The sequence below is a fragment of the Poeciliopsis prolifica genome, unplaced genomic scaffold (assembly GCF_027474105.1).
Source record: "Poeciliopsis prolifica strain line A6 unplaced genomic scaffold, Auburn_PproV2 SCAFFOLD001, whole genome shotgun sequence".
Classification (NCBI taxonomy): Eukaryota; Metazoa; Chordata; class Actinopteri; order Cyprinodontiformes; family Poeciliidae; genus Poeciliopsis; species Poeciliopsis prolifica.
Window position 1 is genome coordinate 10,366,817 of NW_026562376.1, and position 21,565 is coordinate 10,388,381.

At 37.3% G+C, this 21,565-nt stretch overlaps 3 protein-coding genes across 4 annotated transcripts; all 3 read right to left on the minus strand.

Annotated features, from left to right (window-relative positions):
• Positions 1 to 45: 45 nt before the first annotated feature.
• miox (myo-inositol oxygenase) lies at positions 46 to 4,633 on the minus strand. Its single transcript, XM_055036593.1, has 10 exons — positions 4,489 to 4,633; positions 4,314 to 4,388; positions 3,126 to 3,206; positions 2,797 to 2,959; positions 2,654 to 2,721; positions 1,679 to 1,788; positions 1,212 to 1,279; positions 746 to 795; positions 521 to 633; positions 46 to 428 (listed from the first exon to the last, which is right to left on the minus strand). The coding sequence occupies exons 1-10, from the start codon at positions 4,504 to 4,506 to the stop codon at positions 320 to 322; spliced, it is 855 nt and encodes a 284-aa protein (XP_054892568.1). The 5' UTR covers positions 4,507 to 4,633; the 3' UTR covers positions 46 to 319.
• A 1,601-nt stretch (positions 4,634 to 6,234) lies between these two features.
• Positions 6,235 to 12,910, minus strand: adm2b (adrenomedullin 2b). 2 transcript variants are annotated; one of them, XM_055034281.1, is made up of 3 exons: positions 12,869 to 12,910; positions 12,563 to 12,714; positions 6,235 to 8,396 (listed from the first exon to the last, which is right to left on the minus strand). In XM_055034281.1, the coding sequence occupies exons 2-3, from the start codon at positions 12,652 to 12,654 to the stop codon at positions 7,997 to 7,999; spliced, it is 492 nt and encodes a 163-aa protein (XP_054890256.1). In that variant the 5' UTR covers positions 12,655 to 12,714; positions 12,869 to 12,910; the 3' UTR covers positions 6,235 to 7,996. The 2 variants fall into 2 exon arrangements, with proteins under 2 accessions (XP_054890256.1, XP_054890245.1); XM_055034270.1 differs by having other exon boundaries at positions 12,788 to 12,899.
• Positions 12,911 to 16,000: 3,090 nt separating this feature from the next.
• On the minus strand, positions 16,001 to 21,563 carry LOC129365431 (MOB kinase activator 2). The gene is made up of 5 exons (XM_055038635.1): positions 21,098 to 21,563; positions 18,606 to 18,745; positions 18,426 to 18,522; positions 17,468 to 17,592; positions 16,001 to 17,378 (listed from the first exon to the last, which is right to left on the minus strand). Exons 1-5 carry the CDS (start codon positions 21,178 to 21,180, stop codon positions 17,140 to 17,142), a joined length of 684 nt encoding a protein of 227 aa, XP_054894610.1. The 5' UTR covers positions 21,181 to 21,563; the 3' UTR covers positions 16,001 to 17,139.
• Between the last annotated feature and the right edge of the window lie 2 nt (positions 21,564 to 21,565).

Genomic DNA, 21,565 nt, shown 5'->3' on the forward strand with positions numbered 1-21,565 from the left:
TTTTCGCAAATACTTAGGTATTATTAGAAATGAAATGCCACAGGAGACATAGCAATAGTTTTTATTTAGATTTTTTTTAACTTGTCAAAATACAATAAAACAAAAAAAAAGTTTGTACATGCATCTATAATTTCACATAATGCATCTAGTCTCATTATGTGAGACTTGAGGATTCATGTTGCAGAGATAGAAGTTTCCAGAAGCAAAAGGTGATAATCAAAAAAGCACTAAGTCCAGCTTAAGTGTTGATAAAATGTTGAATTATTAATATTTACATGTTATAGTCATGTAGCAGATTTCTGATGTCGATGCTGCTGTTTCACCACTGAAGCACTTCAGGACAGTATTTATCGATCAGAGACTGGTAATAAGGCCTCAGGTCGTCAACATTGGGTAAATCTGTGGTTTTGGTGTACAGATCGAATTTGCTGCAGAGACACAGAATTCAGAGTCAGGTCTCACTAGTCAAATCCTCCATTAGTGAAATGAGAGGGTGTTTCTGAAAGAGGAATATACCCACTTGAACTCTTTGACCCAGGGCAGCATCTGCAGGTCTTTGTCGTTGCACAGGTGGGTGTAATCTCCGTGAGAGTGCCAGGGGTAAAAGGAATGGAATCGAATCATGTACAGCCCCTGTGGACAAACACAAATGAAGCATTCAATCAATAAAGACCTTGGAATTGATACAAACCCCAACCTGACTGCCAACCGCTGAGGCGATCACTTCATTTAATGATTCACGCACCTCCTCTGGGATGGAGCAGTTGTTGAACTTTATGACTCTGTAGAGATACTCTGAAGGAACAAAGAACAATGTCAACGTAGAAACATGACTTGTATTTCACTTCACACTTTGCATTTCTAAAGTTTGACCCCAGACAGTAAGCTATGTCCAGATACAGTGAGGATGAGGACTTTTAATATTTCCTTCCCAGCAATGTAGTTTATAAAAAAAAAAAAACTTACTCCTGGCTACTGCTGCTGTTTTGGCAAACATCACCATATATTACTAGCATAAACAACAACTGCATTACAGCAGTTGTTGTTTATGCTATATATTACAAGAGTAAAAACAGTTTCTACTAGCATAACAATCTCTAAGCAGACTGCTCCGTCTTAGAGAACAGTCTAGGCAGTTATCTGCAATATTTTTTATAGCATTTAAGATATTGCAGTACATCATTTAAATCAGATTCAGTAAAGTTTCTTACCATCATGGCCCCAGGACATCATCACTTTGTCAAGGCCACAGTTGGGTTCATAGATCCCATATTCAGTCCTAAAGAAAAAAGAAGAAACTGATGCTGGATCCTATTTCCTCCACTCTCCCTCTGTCTTAGTGCTGCTTTGTGTTTCTAGGAGGATGTCACAGTTGATCCTGTGATGACGAGTGTGTGAAGTGTATTCAATGCACATCCTGTATTGTCCACAGTATACACATTCCATTTTGTTTCTGTTTCACTCACAACTTTGACAATGCAAGAACCGCCTCTGGATATGATAATTATTGTTCTAACAATGACCCAGTCGACAATCACAATGAAAAAAGTTGAACATAGTTGTACTGGAAAATACCATTGAGCATGTCATACGATTGTACCGTTGATATTTAATCTGTGAAAAATATTGACATTTAATTTCTATTTAAGCAGTAAGAATTTAATCTGAGAAAACTTACTTGTATTTTGGGTTTTTCTCATCTGGGTTGTCCTGGAAGGTTCTGTCTCTGAACACTATGGAGTTTTGAAATTTGCAGCCCACAGGGAATGTGTCTCCTACTACAGCCCACTAAAACACACACACACACACACACACACACACACACACACACACACACACACACACACACACACACACACACACACACAGTCACCCGCCACAAAATGATTTATTCAATGTGTAGCTCAATAAGAAAGAATATTAACTTTGCTGTACAGTGCTGACATTTTTCTTTTATTTCTTTTTTTAAATTTAAGGCCCAAACTTTTTGTGTGTTGGTTGACATTCTATATGACAGTAGTGCATAATTGTGGAAAGAAAGATTTCCACAGTTGGCTTTTTGGCAGCGTCTCGTTCCCTGGCCTGTCTTGGTAGGTCTTTTGTTGTCATTGTCTTTTCATTTTATGATGTTGGACTGAAAAGTGTTTTGTGAAATGTCAAAGACTTGCTCACGCTAACTCTACCTTGGTCTTCTTCACAACATTATCCCAAAGCTGTGTGCTGTGTTTCTTGGTCTTCATTTTGCTGTTTGTTCACTGGTGTGTTCTAAATAAACCTCTGAGGTCTTCACTAACAGCTGTATTTATACTGTCATTAACATGAGGGGCTCCTTTCCCTGACTAGTTGAGTTTTGAAAGCAATTGAATTGGATTTTATTACGTGATATTTAGTTAAAGGGAGCTCAAAATTGGTATGACACTTTTTTATTACTTGCAATAAAACTTTGAAAATAAGTTTTGTTACTCTCTCCAATGTTTGTTTCTTTACACTTTATACTCATCCATCACAAAATGTGGAGAACTCTTTTTTTATTAACTTATATAAATTCAAATAAACTCCAATTTACCTAGACAGCAAGTTTGACTGAAGTCAATATACAAGTCACAATATAGTGCAGATATCTTAAAGCAATCTAGTCAAAAGACTGTCATACCTGCGGCTCATCCCACAGGGCCAAGATTTTCCCAACATCATGGATCAGCCCCACTAGCTGGAACCAGTCTGAGGTGATACAGGGTAATCTGTAAGCTTTGCCCTGGTCTATATGCTGTCATTGTTTTCCACTTTAGAAGGTACCTTTGTCTGGATGTTCTTTGCGGATGCCCTCAGCAGTCTGGAAGGCATGGAAGGAGTTGGGAAAGTCGACGTCTGGATCCGACTCGTCCACCAGCTGGTCCAGAGACATGATGGCGTCCATCATTCCCATCTGAGAGTGGTTGCAGTGGGTCCATTCAGCGTGCTGCAGAGGGTGCAGTATGACTACCGGTAAGGCTTTTATATATATATATATATATATATCTACATCTAGGTTTGTAACTTGCTGGAAATGCTGCTGAAACAAAATAAGTTTGAAGTAGAAAACAACTGAATAATTAGTTGTTGCTGTTGGCCCCTGTTTATTTCACCTTTTGCTGGACGAAGTCCACAGTCTGGTTGGTGTGCATCATACTGTATGTTTTAAAGACTCTGTTGAAGAGACTTCCATCCTGAAAAGACAGGAAACAGTTCCTCAGTATAGTTCACAACACCGATGCACCATCATCCATTTGAAATATAAGGGATTGAAGATTCTGGAGAAAAGAGAAGTTCCTCTTTGACACACTGGGCAATTTTATTAAGTAATGTAATATTACTGTTTCAACATTTACATCAACAAGTAAACTGAGTCTCCTCATCAATAGAAAATCTCATTTTGTCAGAAATCAGAAATGTATAAAAATACACATACATATATGTTTTATGAGAAAGGTAATTTCTTAGATTTTTTTAAATACTTGGGTAAATTTCTTGAACAAATTGACATTTTTATGTTTGTACTTTACAACAATATAATGTTCAACAGGAGGTTTAAGAAAATTAACCACTTTCACAGTGATGTATGAATCTTACAGTCTGTACCTGTAGCTGATAGTTTCAAACCATATTCATAAAATCTTTAATCTGTTTTTCCTATTTTATTAAACTAAATTCTAAACCATTCCTTAATTTAGATCCCATAATTTAAACATATATAATTTTCTCATTGGTTCTCTCTGGACATCTACAAAAAACAAACTCTTAATCTGCACTTTTCGTAACTCTTTCGCTGAACGTCTGTTGGAGATTTTCAGTTTCAATAAATTTGAATGCTTTGGCAATAACAAAAATATTATTTGTAGTTCAGAGCATGATTATCACTCCAAGCTTGTTTTTGAAATATAAAAAGCTGCATCGGTGCTTTCTTATTTTTATAATACTTTCCATATCTTAGATTAAATTTAATGATAATCTTTAAAAGGGTCTTTAATACCACAACAACATATTTTCTCATTTCCTCTTAAAAATGCAAGTTGGAATTTTGGTTTTGAACAAAAATTTGTATTACAGCATTGTTAACTAGATGTAGTTCAACATAATTCTGTGTTTTAAAGAACTTAACTTACTAATGTATTTACTTTCTATGCACGGCCAATGATCCAAGTATTATTACAAAACAAAAAATGTAATATTTTTTTAATGAATGTGTTGTTAAACAGCTGTCCCTGTGACCTTACAATTATAAACCAATTGATGGATAAATAGTCGTTATAAGCTAAAGGAAACCTCAAACTCACCACAAAGTTTCTGTATTCTTCTTTCTCCTTGGAGTCTTCTAAGTTTGGCCGATATGCCAGCGATGGATCCGGTCCCTGCATGTAAAATCACAAATAGATGTTATTTAGCCCATAACTTCCCAGAAGTTGTGGGCTACATCGATACATACATAGATAAAAAAAAAAAAATCCTTACAATGTTGACCACCCTCATGACTGATGGATGTAATCACAGCAGATGTGTTCAGGTGTGCTGGTGCTGGTCCTCTGGAGACTTGGCTGCTTGCTCATATATATCCTCCTGGTTCCGACTGCAAAGTGTCTGACCTATCAATTTCTTTATAAAACCCGCATGAAGTGTACACCCATGTCCAGTCACAATTTAACCAACCCTTACCTCACGGGGTACCTTGTGTGTTGAACGTTGGCCTTGTTTGTGTGTTCAACACAGCGTCCACCACAGGAAGTTTTTCCTTTTTAGAGGAATCAGCAGAGTACATGTTTGGACACGTGGAATGAATCAGCAAGTTTTGGATGTACATATTATTGGCATCAAAATAATTGTTTTGATTCTTCATTTTAATCAGTGCAGTAGAGTCTGCTTATCAGAATCTGCTCAATCTGCAGTCAAATAATAAAAGAAAATTGACTGAGATGACAGAGGGCCTCTTCTTTTCTCCAGAGTTTAATTTCTGGGTATTGACTCAGTTACGCACAGAGAGAGTCCTGACGACATTTCTCTGTATCAGAGGTTCTCATTATCTTGGTCAGCTGTTTTAAATGCAATATGCACATAGATAACATGGACTAAATAGTTCAAACAGGAGTCAATGACCCACTGAATTTGTAGTTTGTTGTCTGCTCCTTACAGTCAAGGACAGCAAACGTCCTTTTTGGCAGCAGTCCATATTGGTCACCAACAGTTTCCAGCACTAAAAATATGTTTAAACAGCTGTGAGGAACGTTGTCATGGTCAATTGGTGTCTGTTCCTTTGTTCGGAGTCAGATCAGATGTACATACAGCAAATATTTGACGTTGGCTTGAATTTTGTGTTTTACCTGCTCCAGATAAACATGTTCTGTTTGTGGGGTCGTAGTGAGCTGCAGCCTGTCCCTGCAGATAAGGTGCACTGAGGACAGCGCACGACTCCAACACAAGTTCACGCAGACACACTCACCCATTCATGCACTGGACCCCCAGAAAAGAACTTATGCATGCAGACAGATGGTCCTGCAAAGTTTCTGTGAGGTGACAGAATTTTTCACTTTATTGTCTTGCAAATGATCAATAATTTATTCAACAATTTCCATTTATGCTTTGATTGTGTGTTAAGATTTTTTGCTATCCTGAAGGGTCTTTTGTAACCTCTATCAGGCTTTCTTCTGGGATTGCTCTGTTGGCCATCAACAGTGACCAACTTCTCTGTTGGTCACAGAAGTTAATTTCCAACCCTTACCAGCTGAACTAAGGGTTGGTCTCTGAAAAGTATCCCCACAGCATCATGCTTTCATCTCTGTGTTTCCTGGGCAATGTTGGGTCCAGGATGACGTGCAGTGTTAGCTTTTTGTCTCACATACCATTTCATGTGTAGGTCAAAAAGTTCTGCTCTTGGTACCTAGATTGAGGCAAACTGCATATGAAAGTTATTAATTAATTCTTTAAATAATAAAACACATAATTCTTCCATAAAGACCAGAAGCTCATGTGTATTAATTCCCCTGTGCAGCTCCACCAAAGTTACCAGACCACTCTTGATTGCTTTGCTGATTGAAGCTCACCTGAAATGGCTCCCCACTTTAGGAGGTGAACAGCAATAGGTAGGTTTGAAGTTCTGCCATTCTCTTTCTATTTTAAAATGACCGATTGAACAGCTCTGCGAAATCTAAAACCGAGCAAAAGTGGCTCTCAAAAAAGGACACTTGAGGAATTTGTTCAGTAGTTTATTGACATAGAAATAAAGACCTGCTTTTAAAATTAATGCTTACAAAGTGCTTTTGTGTTGTTCTGTTACAGTTTAGAGCAAAACTGAGTCAAGACTAAAGTGACTGAACTCCTACACAGAAACAGAAGGGACAAAAACAGACCTCAATTGCAGTAATCCCAATTAGGCTTCTTTTAAAAGCCTGGAAATAACTACTACAAAAAAGACTGCATCCCACTCTGTTACAGTTTCTAGTCAGTACTTTGATACATCCACTGTCCTCTGTTAGTTCTGAAAGTTAAGACAACCTTCAGTTTCTGCTGAGAAATCTGCAGAAAGATTAGCAGCATTCGTTTTAGTTGATTGAGTTGTGAGCGTTTGGAGTGAGAGGTCATTGTGGCCAGAGGTTGTCCCCGCTGCTAAAGCTGCTTGTTTGCACATGGAGATTAAAGTGCTTTTTGGAGATTAGCGCTGAGCTCACTCAAGTTCAGACAGCAGGAACAATATTGATGCTGAAAGCTGATGTTAGTCAGACAGCTAAGTTTGAGAAAATAGTCTGCTGACAAAATATGTGTTAAACTTGGTGAAAAAACCACACGATTGTAGAATTTATATGTACTTATTTGTAGTATTTACTCTAAAAGGACATTAAGATAAGGCACGTTTTGTCATCTAATTGATTATAATGTATGATCCTGGTGTTTTCTGTTCCAAATACAGTTAATAATTGTGAATATCTGATGATTTCTGGTAAATCTGTATTTATCACAGTTCAACTAGCATAAATGTCACTGGATTACCTCAAGCTTCAAAACAGAAACTAAGTCTATGAATTCATAAAATAATGAATGATTATTGCTGCTTTATATTTCATGCATCACTAAAATTGAAACCATACTTTGAACGTTATGCTGAATTAAAAGGTAAGACTCTTAACTCATTGTTCAAATGTGCTCAACAGATTTCGTTTGGAGAAAAGTTGACATCTGCAGATCTTTGGTTTTGGAGAATAGCCTTTCCATCATTTTACATTTTTTTGTGGAGACAGTGGTAGGAGCTCTGCTCTGAAAGAAGAAGTGTTCAATTTGAATAAAATCTCTGTAATATTGCAAATGCTTAATCCAAAATGGCTGATTGGTATCACAAAAAGTTCTGATTGGGATATCTGCATGGACGAATCTTAACTGGCCATCACATACCACGGCTGATTTAGAAACCATAAATTTGCCTCAACTTGTCATGAAAAACACAATTTATTATAAAAGAAACAATAAACTGTGAGTGCCCCTGGTCTTTGAATCAAGACTGGACACTTCTGGCTTGATCAGGCATTTCCTCTCCAATTTATCCTTTCTTTAGATGTTAATGTTAATTATATGTTAATTATAGGAAGCTGGGGTTTCCTGCCACTTCCCCTCATCATTGACAAAGAAAAATCACAAAGCATATGTGACACACCACCAGTTGGCTCTTTTTCTCTCAGGAACATTTGAGCAATTTACAGATTTAGTTCTTAGGCCATATTTACCCTTTGTTTGTTTGACATCTAACTCTCTCACAGCATTTTTTTTTCTTCATAAATTCTGTAACATTCACAGATCTAAAGAAATTCCTCAGTGAGAACAGTGCTATCAAAAAGTCACTGAAAATTACTGCTATAACAATGAACAAAACTCTAAATGGAGAGGGTAAACATGAGTGTTAAGTTTTCCATCTGTGGTCCAATGGAAATGAGTGATTTGGAAAAGCTGTTCCAGTACGTCTCTGATTGGAGGTGTGGTGCTAGCCGAAGCTGTAGGGGCTGCGGGGGTTAATGGGGGACAAGTCCTCTCTGCCGTTCTGTCCAATTAGCTGGTAGAGTCGGTGGCTGAGGTTCTGCACCTGACAGGTGCCAAGAACGCACCTCACCCTCATCAGATGACCGTGGCCCCTTGAACTTCCACTGTTGGCATGACGACGACCCCGTGACCCTCGCGATCGCACCGGTTCCACCGGCAGCGTCTTATTGTTTCTACGAAGAAGCATGTCAGACAACTTTGATGATGGGTCTCTGTGCAGTGGGGCCCTCACAGTGTGTTGTGTGTTTTCCTGTGGAATTTGATTACTGATGGCAGCAGAAAGATCAGACACACCTGGTGGAGAGTTGGGGTAAGACGCTTTATAGATTCTGGATTCACCTAACCTGAAAAAAGAGGAAATAATACAGAAGACATTTTAAATATATTGTTTGTTTTTTTGTTTTTTACAAATGGGAAATTAATTTATTGCTATTCTTTATTTAAAAAAAAAGACCTATGTTACTATTTCATTGTTTCTAGTTCTACCAAAACTATCAATAGAGACAGTACCAACAAAAATAATTCACAATTGAGAATAGTTTTTAGTGTAGGCACTTTTGCCTACACTTTTGTTTCAAAGGAAACAAATGATTATTTATTTCCTTTGTAATTTCTTAGTAAATAGTTGACATTTCCCTGAGGCTCAAATATGGGCCAGCAACCCCTGAAGTTTGCTCTTCTTGCTGCACCCAACCAGACTGGAGTGGTTCAAACCGACAGACCTGAGAAGCAGCTGACGCTACTGTTTGCTCTGTCATCAGCACAGCTTAAAGAAATTATTATGTCGAGTTAATCAACGACAGCATGCAGCTGATGCATTTCAGAGGAGCAAAGAGGGAAAGAACAAGGAAGTTACAGCCATGAATACACATTATAGATGTTGCAGAGGCTCCAACACTGTTTCCCATGTGTGTCTTTAAAGCACTCATTTTCCCACCTCCGTGCTGACTTGCAAAGTTTTTGTCTTCAGTCATCACAAGATACGGTTTTCTTTTTCTTTAGACGTTCAAGAGTTCAAATGCATAAGTCACATGACCTTTTAGAGATTATGCAATATCCAGAACACTTGAGGAAAAATTGTAACGACATAGAAAAGTTGATTATCGTCACAAAAGTTATGTATTTGAACCACAATAGTGGAATTCATGTATATTGCTTTGCTAAAGTATGCACACAATTAATTTCACTTTAAACAAAATTTAAGAATGATTGCTAAAGATTTTTCTGTTTGGTTGTTGCTTGTAAAAAGTGGGCAAGAAAACAGTTAGTTATCCAGCAACTAATTCCAGCTGGTTTTCTGATCACTCCTCTGGCTGGACACCGGGCCTCCACACTGCCAACACAAATGTAATCTCTCACTGTGTGTTTCACTGGTAAAAGCAGTTTTAAATGGTTTCAATGTGTCCTAAATGGATAACATGTACCCAATTCCATTTCTTGATAATTGATTATATTGTTAAATTGCACATAAATGTAAAAATACCCACACTTTACACAAACTATTGTATTATTTAAACGTATCAAAAATATGTATATTATCTTTCTACCCATCTAAAGCACTCCAGAGCAATTATGTGGCTAAGCAGCCACTTGTAGTTGACCAAATGTGTCTGTGGATCATGGGAGTCCCATTTGTTTTTTGGAGTTATGTAAGTTAAAATTAAATAAAGCTGGTTCAAATTTATTATGCGTACAGAGTTATGCGTCAGTTGTAAAAGAAAAAAAAGTTAGCCAAAAGAAATGAAAGGTAATGAAAGAAAAATTTGTTTCTGAATGTTCACAACATTTCTTGTGGGAAACATTATGTTCTCCTGGATAAGTGAAACACTATTAACGTCATGGGTTTGACCTCATTATTTTTAATGAACACATCTTCTTGATCCTTTGATCCGTCTACGCACATCATAAGTTCTGTTTATTCTTTTTGTCTAGAAACATTATTTTTTTGTTTGAGGCACAAAATAAACTGAGCTGTTCATGTGTAAGAAACTCTTTTAAAGTGCAAAACGATGCAGAACTGGGATGTTTAGGAAATCTGAAGCTGTTGAAAAAAGACAAAACAAGCCACACACAAAATACCGGATGGGTGTAGTAATGCAAGTGTTCATGATTTTAAATGTCCATTTAAGAACTTGTCACTTAAAAGGGAAAATATATTTTCTAACCATAAAACCTATGAATACTGAAAATATGAAACAGAAATGCTTTCTGCATTTCTCTTTTTAGAAGTGAAAAAGTAATTTCAAAAGCAATGTTTCACAGGGGAAAATATTTGTGGACGCATCTCTCTTAAAAAAAAAGGAAGGAAGTGAGCATCAGGTATCTCACCTAGATCTGCAGTGTAACATTGCTGGTTAGAACCACAGAAGAAAGTCAGTGTGAATGTTGCCAGAATTATTCAGGTTTTGAATTACAGTTATTGTCACAATAACAACCATTCACTCCTGTGGGGGACTGGATTTAGAACATAAGACTTTCATGTCCCTCGTTTGCGTCACCAAACACTTTTCCTGACTTCCTCATCCTTACTAATGACTGATCACTGAACATATCTTCACTTTATAAATTCAAAACATTAGATGAAGATATTGTAGTGGGAAAAAAATCATTTCTGGAAGTTTAGCACTTTGACTTTCATGACACACCCTACATGTAGTAATAGAACCCAAGTGAAACAGATGAGATATATTTGAGACTCCACAGGGCTTTGCTTGAAATTTCAGGTTCAATGACATGTAAGTTGAAGTTCTTGACAAGGTTTAGAAAATCACTGAATACGTCTAGCTTGTTGTAAAGACATATCCTCTTCCTTGTTAAAAATAAAAACATCCACCAGTTCGAATTGTCAAAAATAATCTTACTTCCTCTCTTCCTGTGTGAATTTTGGAACAAATAATGTGAACCAATGAGGAGACAGAGATCAAAATGAGCTTCACCAAAATTTCTCCCATGGTCCAACACAGCAAGAGATTGTCTACAAAATGAGCACACATCAGCATGCTCACACACTTCCCTTCCTCTACTCCTCGAAACTCTTTTTGCACAGACAAAACTTTGAGTCTCCATCCGATTCCCGCTGTTTCACAATGAGGTCCTCCTTTTCTCTTGCTCTTTACCAGCTTCTTGTTCTCTTTTGGCATTTTGGATAAGTGGCAGTGTGATGCAATATCAGCCTGAGTTGAATAACTGTCAGATGTTTTTTTTTCTCTCCTCCACATCCAGGGGTTTGTTATTAAGGTTAAACTAGTTTACCTTGAATTGTCCTGCCTGACTTCCACATTGTCTTGCTCTTTGTGTTTATATTGTTGTAGATTCCCTCATTGCGACTGCCAGGGTGAAACTTGGCCCCTCGGTATGTGAATGTATTCCTGCCCCAAATCCCACTAAATCACCCTCACCTCCATCTCTACCTCCTGCTGCAGAGACAAATAACCTCGTTCTAGTGGTGGACCCTTTTCCCACATAAATGAATGCCAAAAAGCACTAATGTACTTCATTTTTCACCAGCTGCTGCTCTGAACTACAATCATGAGTGCTTCACCTTTTTAAGGGGCAATTTTATGTATTTTCCAGGTACATAGTGTCATTTTTAAGCAGAAATTAAGTAACTTTGTCACGTAAATTTCTTAAAAGTTTTTTTAGAAACATGACCAGAAATTTGATGTCTTGAAATTGGGTCTCTGTCTTTTTAAGAAGCTTCTACTTTTTCCAACATTCTGCTTTGAGCATGTCATGACAACCATGCTTCTCATTATGTCATTAACAATTGCTCTTAGGAACGCTGGACTGAGAAGTTTGCATGATGAGCTCAGCATTTCCTCCGCTCCACCAGCTGTTTGCTAATTGCTGCAGACTCATCTACCTCAGTCTGACGAGGCAGAGGGAGAGACTGCTTAGTACAAATAGGCAGCGTTTAGCAAGCATTTTAGCACCCCCTTAATGGCTGCCAAGGGAGATTGAAGCATTCCTCATGCATGAAAAAAAATCAAAGCGACACTCTGGGGATGTTTTTGATGAAGGAATAATATTAAAGCATGATATAAAGCTCAAAAAATACTATTTGACATAATATCTCCCTTTTAACTCTAATTATAAAATTTCAGACAGACTCCACAGGGCTTTGCTTGCAGGTTAAGTGTTGAAGTTCTTGACAAGGTTTAGAAAATCACTGAATTCAATTGAATGAACCTAAGTCTACAAAATAGCAACAAAACAAAAACAAGTGAATATTTAAATACATTATTATTATTATTATTATCATTATTATTAAGCAACACTTATCATCCTATGTTGCTACTTCTGCTGATGTTAAAAGTTCACAATAATCTTGTTACATAAGAGCTGTTCTTTTCCAAAGTCCAATTCCATTACAATTAGCTTTGTGTTGAAAACAAAACAAGACTTTAGCAAATAAAAAACATGATTTATGTGTATTTGCTGTTTTTGTGTGAGTGCAAACAGTAATCTGAATTGCTTTAAGAGCTTCTGATTCAAGAAAGCAGAGGGTTACCTGTGTCTGCGAGCTCTCAGACCCCGGGACTGGATCTCCAGAGGCAGGAGGCTGAGCAGCAAGCACAGCCACAGCAGAGGGAAGCCGGTCATGGCAGCAGAGAGGGGCAACCCTTCCTGTAGGAGGTAGATCTCAGTAGAGCCAGGTAGGATCTAAAATGAGAGTTTTTTTTTTTTAAACAACAAAGAAAACAGTCAAAGCAAAACTGTAGATTATAAGTCCTACCTAACAGGTAAAGAGTTCCGGATTGGCTTTAACGAAAGTCAGCATCATCAGGTGAGTCTGCTGCGTCCTCTGAGCACTGACCTGTTATCTGACGTGAGAAGTCAGTACTTGATTGGAGTGCTCTTTGGGAACAACAGGAGGGTTTCTCATTTATAAATCCACTCTGGAGAAGCAGGAGGAGGAGGGAGGAGGGAGGCTTATTCTCTTTCCTCCTCAACAACCAAAACCTCCAATAATCTAATTAAACTCCCCTTAAAGCTCCAGTCTTCTCATGTGATAGTAGTTGGAGCAGAAAACCGTGTGTTGCATTGTGTAAATGTGTAAGCCTGAGTAATAGGACCCCTGAAGATTATTTAGAGAATCTAAAGTTTGATTTTATGTCAATTCTTTTGGCGTTATAATGCAACTGGAAGATAATTGTGTAATAGAGAAATTTGTCATACTTAATACTTAGATATCCTTCATTAATAAGCATATTCTGACAATTAAACCCATGCAAGACCTTTTACAAAATCAAACAAAAGTCAAAATAAAATTAAAAATATGGAAAATGTAACTTAAGTGCTGCAGGAGGACAGAGTTAAAAATGAAAGTCTATTTGTTGAAAGAAAGGCTTAAAATCTTCTGAGGTTTGATGAAAAGTGCCTTTACATAAATTATTTATAATTTAGATATAATTTGGTAAACTTTTATTTCTTAAATGGCCTCTTAACTGTTATGAATACACATCTGGAATGAATTCTCTGAAAAAATAACGTACCAAAAGTGTAAAAAGAGTCAGATGTTTGTACCCCTTCAAGCCTTTTTACAATGTTTTTTCCGAAGAGGACAGACATTTTGACATTTATAAGGTCAGCAGCAAAAGTTGACATTTAACTGCTGTCCTCGGCGTGTTTCAGCAAATAAAATTGAATGAAGTGATTTCAAGCAAATTCATTTCTGAAACCTCTTTGTTAAAACATTTTCAATTTCGTTTACTGCTTTGTAACGTTCTCCTGTTGAGTCCAGCAGCGCTGGGATTTAGTTTGGTAAGACCAGCTCTCAGCTGATGATGCTTTCAGATGATCTGTTTGTAACTCACATGCACCTAACCTGCAGACTCACGTGCAACTAAGGAAAAAATACTCTTACACACTAGAACAGCAAAGAAGGTTTTAGCTTTGCATGAACTGATTGTGATGAACAAAGAGTTCAGCTCTGAAGCAACCTGCGATTAAATTCTTCTCTCTTTATTTTTACCATGAAAGAACTTTTCTTTTCTGCGAAGGAGGACACAGAGGAGAACATCAGAGTCTGAGTCTAATTAAAGGACTCTTCTGTATTTTGAGGTGGCTTCAGATCTTAATTAAAGAACTGTGCGGTGAGAGCGCTCCTGTCTATGACTCAGCAGTTTGCTGTATTAAAGTCCAAGCTCAGTTTGCAGCCTCGACTCAGTCCAGCATGTACATTAACACATCTTCAACCTGCCTGGAGAACAAGCCTGGGAGTGTGTGTGACTGCAGGTGTGTGCAGTCACACACACTCCGTACAACCCACATTTATCCTTTCTCCCTCTTTGAGTCCTTTGCAGATAAAACACCATGCAAAGATTCAGTTTTCATTACAACTCAGACTGAAATCAGAGACTGTACTTAGGTATCTCTGCTCACTCCATTTTTAATTTAACCTTTTCACTATTTTTCCCCTGATTTCCTTCTCAAGCCTATAATACCAGCTACATTTTACTCCTAGTAAAGATAAGATGAAAAAGAAATTAAATAAATGAATCCCTTTTTTTTTTTTTGCAATCTCATTCTGAAAATTCAATATTTTTTAAAGGTTTTATTGGCTCTGGTGGCCTTCATATGACGGGAAAGTGTGTAATGAGAGAAGGGGGAAGATGTGCAGCAAAGGTCGCGAGGCCGGGAATCGAACCTACAACAGCTGAGTCGAGGACCAAAGCCTCCACATGTGAGTTGTGCTTAACTCCTGAGCCACCACAGAAACCCTTAAAATAGTATTTTAGTAATAAATAAGCAAAACTATGAATAACTTTGACCACCAGGTGCTGCTAAAGTGTCTCTGATGCGATCATTTTTGTGTTCTATAAACCAACCATAAATCACCATGCTGTATTTACAGTTGATGTAATTGCGTTGTGTGTTTAAAATCATCATGACTAATATAAATAAAGGGTTGAAACATTTATCTTTATGTCATTAATCAATGTAATGTGTTAAATGATTTGAGTTCTAAAAAGGAACTTTTCAAAAATCTGACAATTTTGTGAGCGGGTTTGTATGCAACAGTGAAGTTGTAACATTTCACTATTTTTTGTTGTCTGTCATTCCAGTGTAAACCAGAACAATTCATAACTCTCAGAAGGAGAGCCTCAACCCTGGACTGGTTCCATGCTGAAGAGTTCTGGCAGAATGATTTGGATTTTTGTAAATGTGGTGTTTTATTTTAAGATGCAATAATTATTATTTGGTTTTTTTTCTCATACTTGACTATTAGTATGATGATAGTTTTCCCATTTAAAACATCTTTGCAATGTTTTTTGGATAGGTTTTTGTACATTAAAGTGTTCTTTTGAAATGCATTACTCATTGAGGAAGTAAAGAAATAAAATTAGATCGCTAAATGAGTACCTGGACTGATCGACCTGCAGGTTACAGCTGCATGGTTTTGCTCGCCCCTTAGTGGTGATATAAGAAATTACAAGATGACCAGTTAAAAGATGTCCAAACGCTTTTGATTTATTATTGAAAGAGCAATCATGTTCATGTTCACCTTTTTGCAATATATAATTTTTGTAAATTTTCCATGTGTTTGAAAGCGTTGTGATTTAAAAACATATTGTTAGTTAGAAAAGAAAACTGATGCATTTCTATTGGTAAGATGACCAACTGCAAGAGCTGTATGTAAAAAAAAAAAAAAAAAAAAAAAAAACCACCTAAACAACTAAAATTATTATACTGTTAGAAATTGCTACATTACATTTTTAAAAAGACTGTGGTAAATTAATTAAAAATACTAAAATAAGATCCCTGGTAGTATTGCACAGCTTACAACATGTAACAATTACATTGTAAAGGGTCATTTGGAATGAAGTATTAGCTAATATGTGAAATTTGTATCTACTGGGTTAAGATGTGGTGAATGAGAACGTTAACATAGTAAAGTGAACTTAAGCTTTTCTCTCTTTGATATGACGACAATCATTTCTTTCCAGAAGTTGCATTTCTTTTATTTTGCATTCTTTTAAAGTATTTTTTATAAACTTAATTCATGCAAATCAATCAACATCTCACCTGTGATAGACAGTTACAGTCTATGAATAATGTTTTACAACAGATAACATACACAGCTTAAATGTCTTTAACCTACAGTTATGCTGACCACGTTTATTTTGCAAGATAACTAAGCAAAAGGTAAGAGTCAAAAACAGATTTTTTCAAAATCCTTCTTTTTTTTTGTCAGTGGCACAGACAGGGTAAAAATAAGCATTATGCATTAAATCACACATTTTTCAAATGTGTAATTTGAAAAATACACATTTGTGTTTCCATTTTTCTACGCTTCAACACTAGAGAAAGAAAAATGTTGAAAACGTTGATCAAAGTTTGAAAAACTTCCCCATTGTGGGGCAATAAAGGAATTTCTATTTTATTTTTCATGGGATCTTGGTAATCAATCAGGGTTGGATCCTGAAATGTCTCAATAAACCTAGGATAAAGTGGTTTGTGCACAGTTACATAAAAGATGAATGGCACCACTTTGAATTGTTTTTATGCTAAAATCCAAAATCTGGAATTAAAGAAACAAAAGGAGAGCAGAAAAAAAAATCTGGTATCCTCCACTTTCCAACACCAAACTTCACATAAAAAAATACTTTTAATAAAAAGCATTCAGTCGCTCATCATATCACAATCTTTTAAAAAGATTGAACAAAATCTTACTATGCAGAGATGAAAGTTCATAGTAACTACAGCCACACTTTGCTCTTGTGGGGCCTGAAGAATCCTAGAACAGCAACATTTCCATTTGGCTGGCCACAATTAATTCTTGAAGTAACATTTAAGTTGAATATTACATGAAAAAAGGTATGGATGACGACAATAAAATAATGCACAGCTATGGTAAAAACCAACATGCAATATAGATTTAATGATAAAAAAAAAGACAATAACTGAATAACTGAGCTCCCAACTGGAAGCATTACTCTCATATCATCTTGGCATTTTACATCTTCCAGACTTGTCTTAAAAAAAAAAATCTAAGCTATGACATAAATTGGAGTTCTGCAAAGAAGAGTCTGATATTACAGACTGAAACCAATAAATAAACAATAGCGGGGAAATTTGAGCGTTTCATCTGTGCCGCTCCAGAGCGCTAATAAGGTCCTGCAGAGGCTTCATGTCTTCAGGCTCCAGCAGCGAGTGCTGCTGGCAGAAAAGAGTCAGGTGGGAGAAAAGAGTGTTGAGGTGTGGGTGCATGTCCAGAGCAAGAACCTCACTGTAGTGAGACCAGTAAATGTGAGCCAGGGTCCTTAAAAGCAGCAGGAAAACCTTCTGAACCAGGAAGATGAATCCCGTCGGAAAAGTTGCACCTGAAGTAAAGAAAAGAAAACAAGGATATTAAATTCCACCTGGATGAAGATGTGTGGCAGAGCAGCATAAAGATATAAGTGCGAGCTACCTGCTTTAGTGGGGAACACGTCTTCATCAGTCAGAAGCTCTTGAATGTAGGACATGGCGTAGTCAAAGTAAAGTGGAGCAGAGCATTTCAGTTTCCTGCCGTGGTCATCAATCCAAAAGTAGACCCTGGAGATGGGAACAAAGACCCTCATGAGGAGGTGACATATTGTGTCAGATGGTTCCTTCTTCCCATTGAAATGGTGCTAAGCTATACAATATATTGAATCACAGTATCTAAATACTCCATTCAGTTCAGACGTCTGCTGTGGTGAAGACGTCTAAATCCAGGCATTATTGGTTTGTTCCCTAGATCACGTTTTAAATGGATTATTTGTAAACAATGTGTTTTAAGAGTTATTTTTGGACAATTAGACAATTTAATGATTAAAACACTTGGGGTTGCTTTGTTGTAATTAAAGTTTTTTTTCTTCTTTTTTTTTATTCATCCTATAAGAGCTTCCAGATACCTTTTATTAAACTGTTTTGTTGTGGTCATTTTATATGCACATGGTTCATTATTATGTCTCCAGAGAATATTCACAAACATAAATCACTGTGCTGATGTTGGAGCCACTAGACGCCAACATCTTTAACTCTCTGGTATTTAAATAAATCCTGTTCAATTTCAATGCTTCAGATTTTTTGATTCTTTTAAGAATTAAACATTCACTTTAAGCAAAAACAGACATGTTCTATAAAGGGACAGATGTTCTCTTTATCTGTATAGTTATAGTTTAAGATAAATTTGAAAATAGCTATGTAAGAAAATTTACATTAAGACCATGTAAGAAAATTTATTTTCTTACATAGTGATTTATTTCTTACATAGTGATTTATTTCTACTCTTTTGTTATTTTGTCTTTAATAAAGCCTTTAATAAGCCTTTAAATAAGCCGTACCATGTCATTTTTCACCTTTAGCCACTCCACATGGCTGCAGTGTAATGCTCAGTAACTTACATGTTGCCTGGTCCGCAGGCAGTTGGACAAGTGCTGGGAGTGCAGAACTCTGACATGGCGCTGGAGAACAGGTTTATGTGCTTGAAAAAAGCCACAGCTGAAACACAACAAACATGAATACCAGTAGCCATGTTTTTTCCTGGCATCTATTGTAAAACACAAACATCAGCTGAGACTCACTGTTGCTGGCCAGCCACTCTGCTTTGTCCATGCCAGGCGGCAATGATATGAGGGCAAACATGTTGGCGTCTGTGATCCTCTGGCAAGCGTTTTGCCGCTGCAGATACGGACACTCCTCCTGGATATTGTTGTTGATGCCGCTTGAGAAAACAGCATAAAGTTAATGAAGCGAAGGAACAAAATTAGAAAGACTGCAGAATGGTAAAATACAGCCCCGTAAAACAACCAATGGGCTGGAGGATTAGTTAGTCCTACTGCAGTTTGGAGATAATGCACTCGTCTGTCTTGAGCCTTTTGTTGCTGGCTCACACATCAGGAAAAACATAAAAAATACTGCAAAAACAGCAATACTTCAGCAGTTAATGCAATAAAGTCAATCAAATCAGGGCTGCGGTAATTACTGTTAATGAGGCCGACTGCTGCAGTGGTCAGGGCTGCAGAGAAAATAAGTGGATGGAGTAAAGCTGTGAGGCTTTGCACCATGCACCACTTCCCAGTGTTGAGAATGACATTGGGACATGTTTGGAGTGTCTGCAGGAAATGCTTAATGCAAATGCCCACATTTTCTGGAAAGCCAAACATGGCAACGTAATTTGACTATTTAAAATAGGGGGATAAGTTTGACTGGCCTGTTCAGAGTCAACACTTTTCCCTGAAACATTAGTGGGGAATTTTTTTAAGTATTTTAAATCCTTTTTATACTTTTCATTTTTGTTTACAAATAATAATCCATTTTGTGGTTCTCAAAATGCTGTTATTCAAAAGGTTTTCTAAAAAAAAAAAAAAACTTCACACAACAATTTGCAAAGTTTAAATAACTAGACAACCACACTTTTCTTTCACATATTTTCCAGGTTTTAGGTATTTTACATTTATATTGATATAAGATATTAAAATCCACCACTAAATTGTCAGATATTTCTGCAGTGGGCAGGATTGAAATAAATGTATTTGCCAACTAAAAGCAAGTAAAGAATGGGTAGTAATTTATATAGAAGGGCATATGAAAAGGAAAGAAACCAAATCAGGGAGAGAAGGAACAAAAGGTTAGGGAGGAATGAAACAAGTGACAAAAATAAGGATGTAAGGAGTGGAATAAAAGGAGGATGCACACAAGGAAGGAAACACAGGAAGAACACACGAAAGGAAATTATAGGAAGTTGGATAAAAGAAAAAGAGACAGAAAAAAAATAAAGAATGAAAGGAAGCCCACCACAACATATGTTGTAAAGACTTACTAAAGTCAACAAGGTGGGTATGAAGAACAATAGGCAGGAAGGTCAGAGGACAGGAGGAAGAAGATAAGATAGAAAAGAAGGGAAACAGAAATAATCTACCGGTAACTTTTCTAGACTATATTGGAGTCCTGAATTATATTTGATTAAGTGACTCCTGTTATCAATTTATTTAAAGGTATCAAAATGATGATGGCTAAATACATCCAAGCTAGATTTTCAGATTTTAATAAAAAAATGTTTTAGCCTTTCCTCCACTTCACAATAATACATTATGTTGGTTTCTCTTATCAAATCCTTCAAAATATATTGAAGGCTGTGGTTGTAAAGTGACAAAATGTGGAAAAAGTTTCACTTAAAAAAAAAAAACTATACTTCTTTAATATAAGTACAGGGAAGAATGCAGCTGCCATGCAGTTTTCAAATGTCCACACACACAGCAGCTGAAGGTTTACACGGTGACCTTGCCTTTTCTGATAAGGAAAACACTGTTCTCTGTATGAGGTTTCACTCCTCCCCCCCTCCGGTCCGGTGTAAATATGTGTGAGAGAAAGGTGGCTGGGGAGAGACAATTTGCTTAATGGTTTAAACAGGAGGGTTTTTTTTGTCTAAAGGTATAGGCACTGGGGTGAATAGTGACATTGAACAAGGTAAACATTTGCTATGCGTGGCACAGTAGCACAAATCCAAGCCAAACTCCTCTAATGTCCACAGGAACTTCTTATACCAACATCCTGCTCTTCTGCAGCTTCACGGTGTTAACTTAATTACCAGCTTCCTGGCTACCGATTGGCAGCACACACAAGCACAATGAACCCGGAGGCCATTCGTAATGTTATGTTTGTGTGTAAACAGAACCCCCCAGCACCCTTGACAATGCTGCACCTTTGCTTTTGGCCATCTGGTCACCTTTCCGTCAGCCGTAAGGCTGAAGTTAATGTTCTTCAGCACAGACAGTAGGCTGGGAAACTAGGAGCAATCATCTTCTGGCCAACATGTGTTACTGGTGTAAGAGAAACCCACAATCACTGATGGCATCACACAAATATGCGACACACATACATTTAGTTTTGGTCTGGAGGGCATTCTTCTGACCCATGTGTAGTTTAGTTTTTGGAGTAATAATAATAGTATCAGTTTGTTCAACATTTGGATTCATTAGAAAAGATCAAGAGAACAGCAGAAAGAGAGAGAGCGCAGGAAAGGATATTCAATTATATGTAAACCAAGAAGTAGGTAAGAGGAAATGCAACTTACAGTTTCTCATTGTGGATGTCAGACGGCTGAGGAGTCTTGGTGTCTACCTTTGTAGCCGAGGGGTAACTGTGGCAGCCCCCCATGGCGCAAAGCTAAGAGCAGAGCTGTTTGCTGAGCCAGCCCCACTTTTCCATCCCAAACACACTAACCCACAAACTTCTGCACACTGTGGGCAGCAGCATACGTAAAGTCCAGCTCCAACACAAACATACCTCAGCAGCTTGCAAACAGGCTCCCACAGCTCCCACACACACTCCAAATAAATCCCTTCTTCAAGATGTTTCCCAAATTATAGTTGGGAGTTCAGGCAAAATGACGCTTTCCAGCTGTCTCTTTTTTTTTTGCTCCACTTCTCCAGTGTCAGTGTGTTTATGTCTCCTTTGTCTGGAGCCCCACACCCAGCAGGCTCCTCCTTCTCTCTCCGTTCGAAGCAGACAGGCAGGTTTCTCTACAACCCATAAAAGTACA

Coding starts and splice junctions, on each gene's coding strand:
- miox (XM_055036593.1), bottom strand. Junction 2,722..2,796: donor CAAAGAACATCCAGACAAAG/GTACCTTCTAAA, acceptor GTATCACCTCAG/ACTGGTTCCAGCTAGTGGGG. Junction 796..1,211: donor GATGTCCTGGGGCCATGATG/GTAAGAAACTTT, acceptor TTGTTCCTTCAG/AGTATCTCTACAGAGTCATA.
- adm2b (XM_055034281.1), bottom strand. CDS start 12,654: ATGACCGGCTTCCCTCTGCTGTGGCTGTGCTTGCTGCTCAGCCTCCTG. Junction 8,397..12,562: donor CTGAGAGCTCGCAGACACAG/GTAACCCTCTGC, acceptor CTCTTTTTTCAG/GTTAGGTGAATCCAGAATCT.
- LOC129365431 (XM_055038635.1), bottom strand. CDS start 21,180: ATGGGGGGCTGCCACAGTTACCCCTCGGCTACAAAGGTAGACACCAAG. Junction 18,746..21,097: donor GACATCCACAATGAGAAACT/GTAAGTTGCATT, acceptor TGTTTTCTCAAG/CGGCATCAACAACAATATCC. Junction 18,523..18,605: donor AGAGTGGCTGGCCAGCAACA/GTGAGTCTCAGC, acceptor GTTGTGTTTCAG/CTGTGGCTTTTTTCAAGCAC.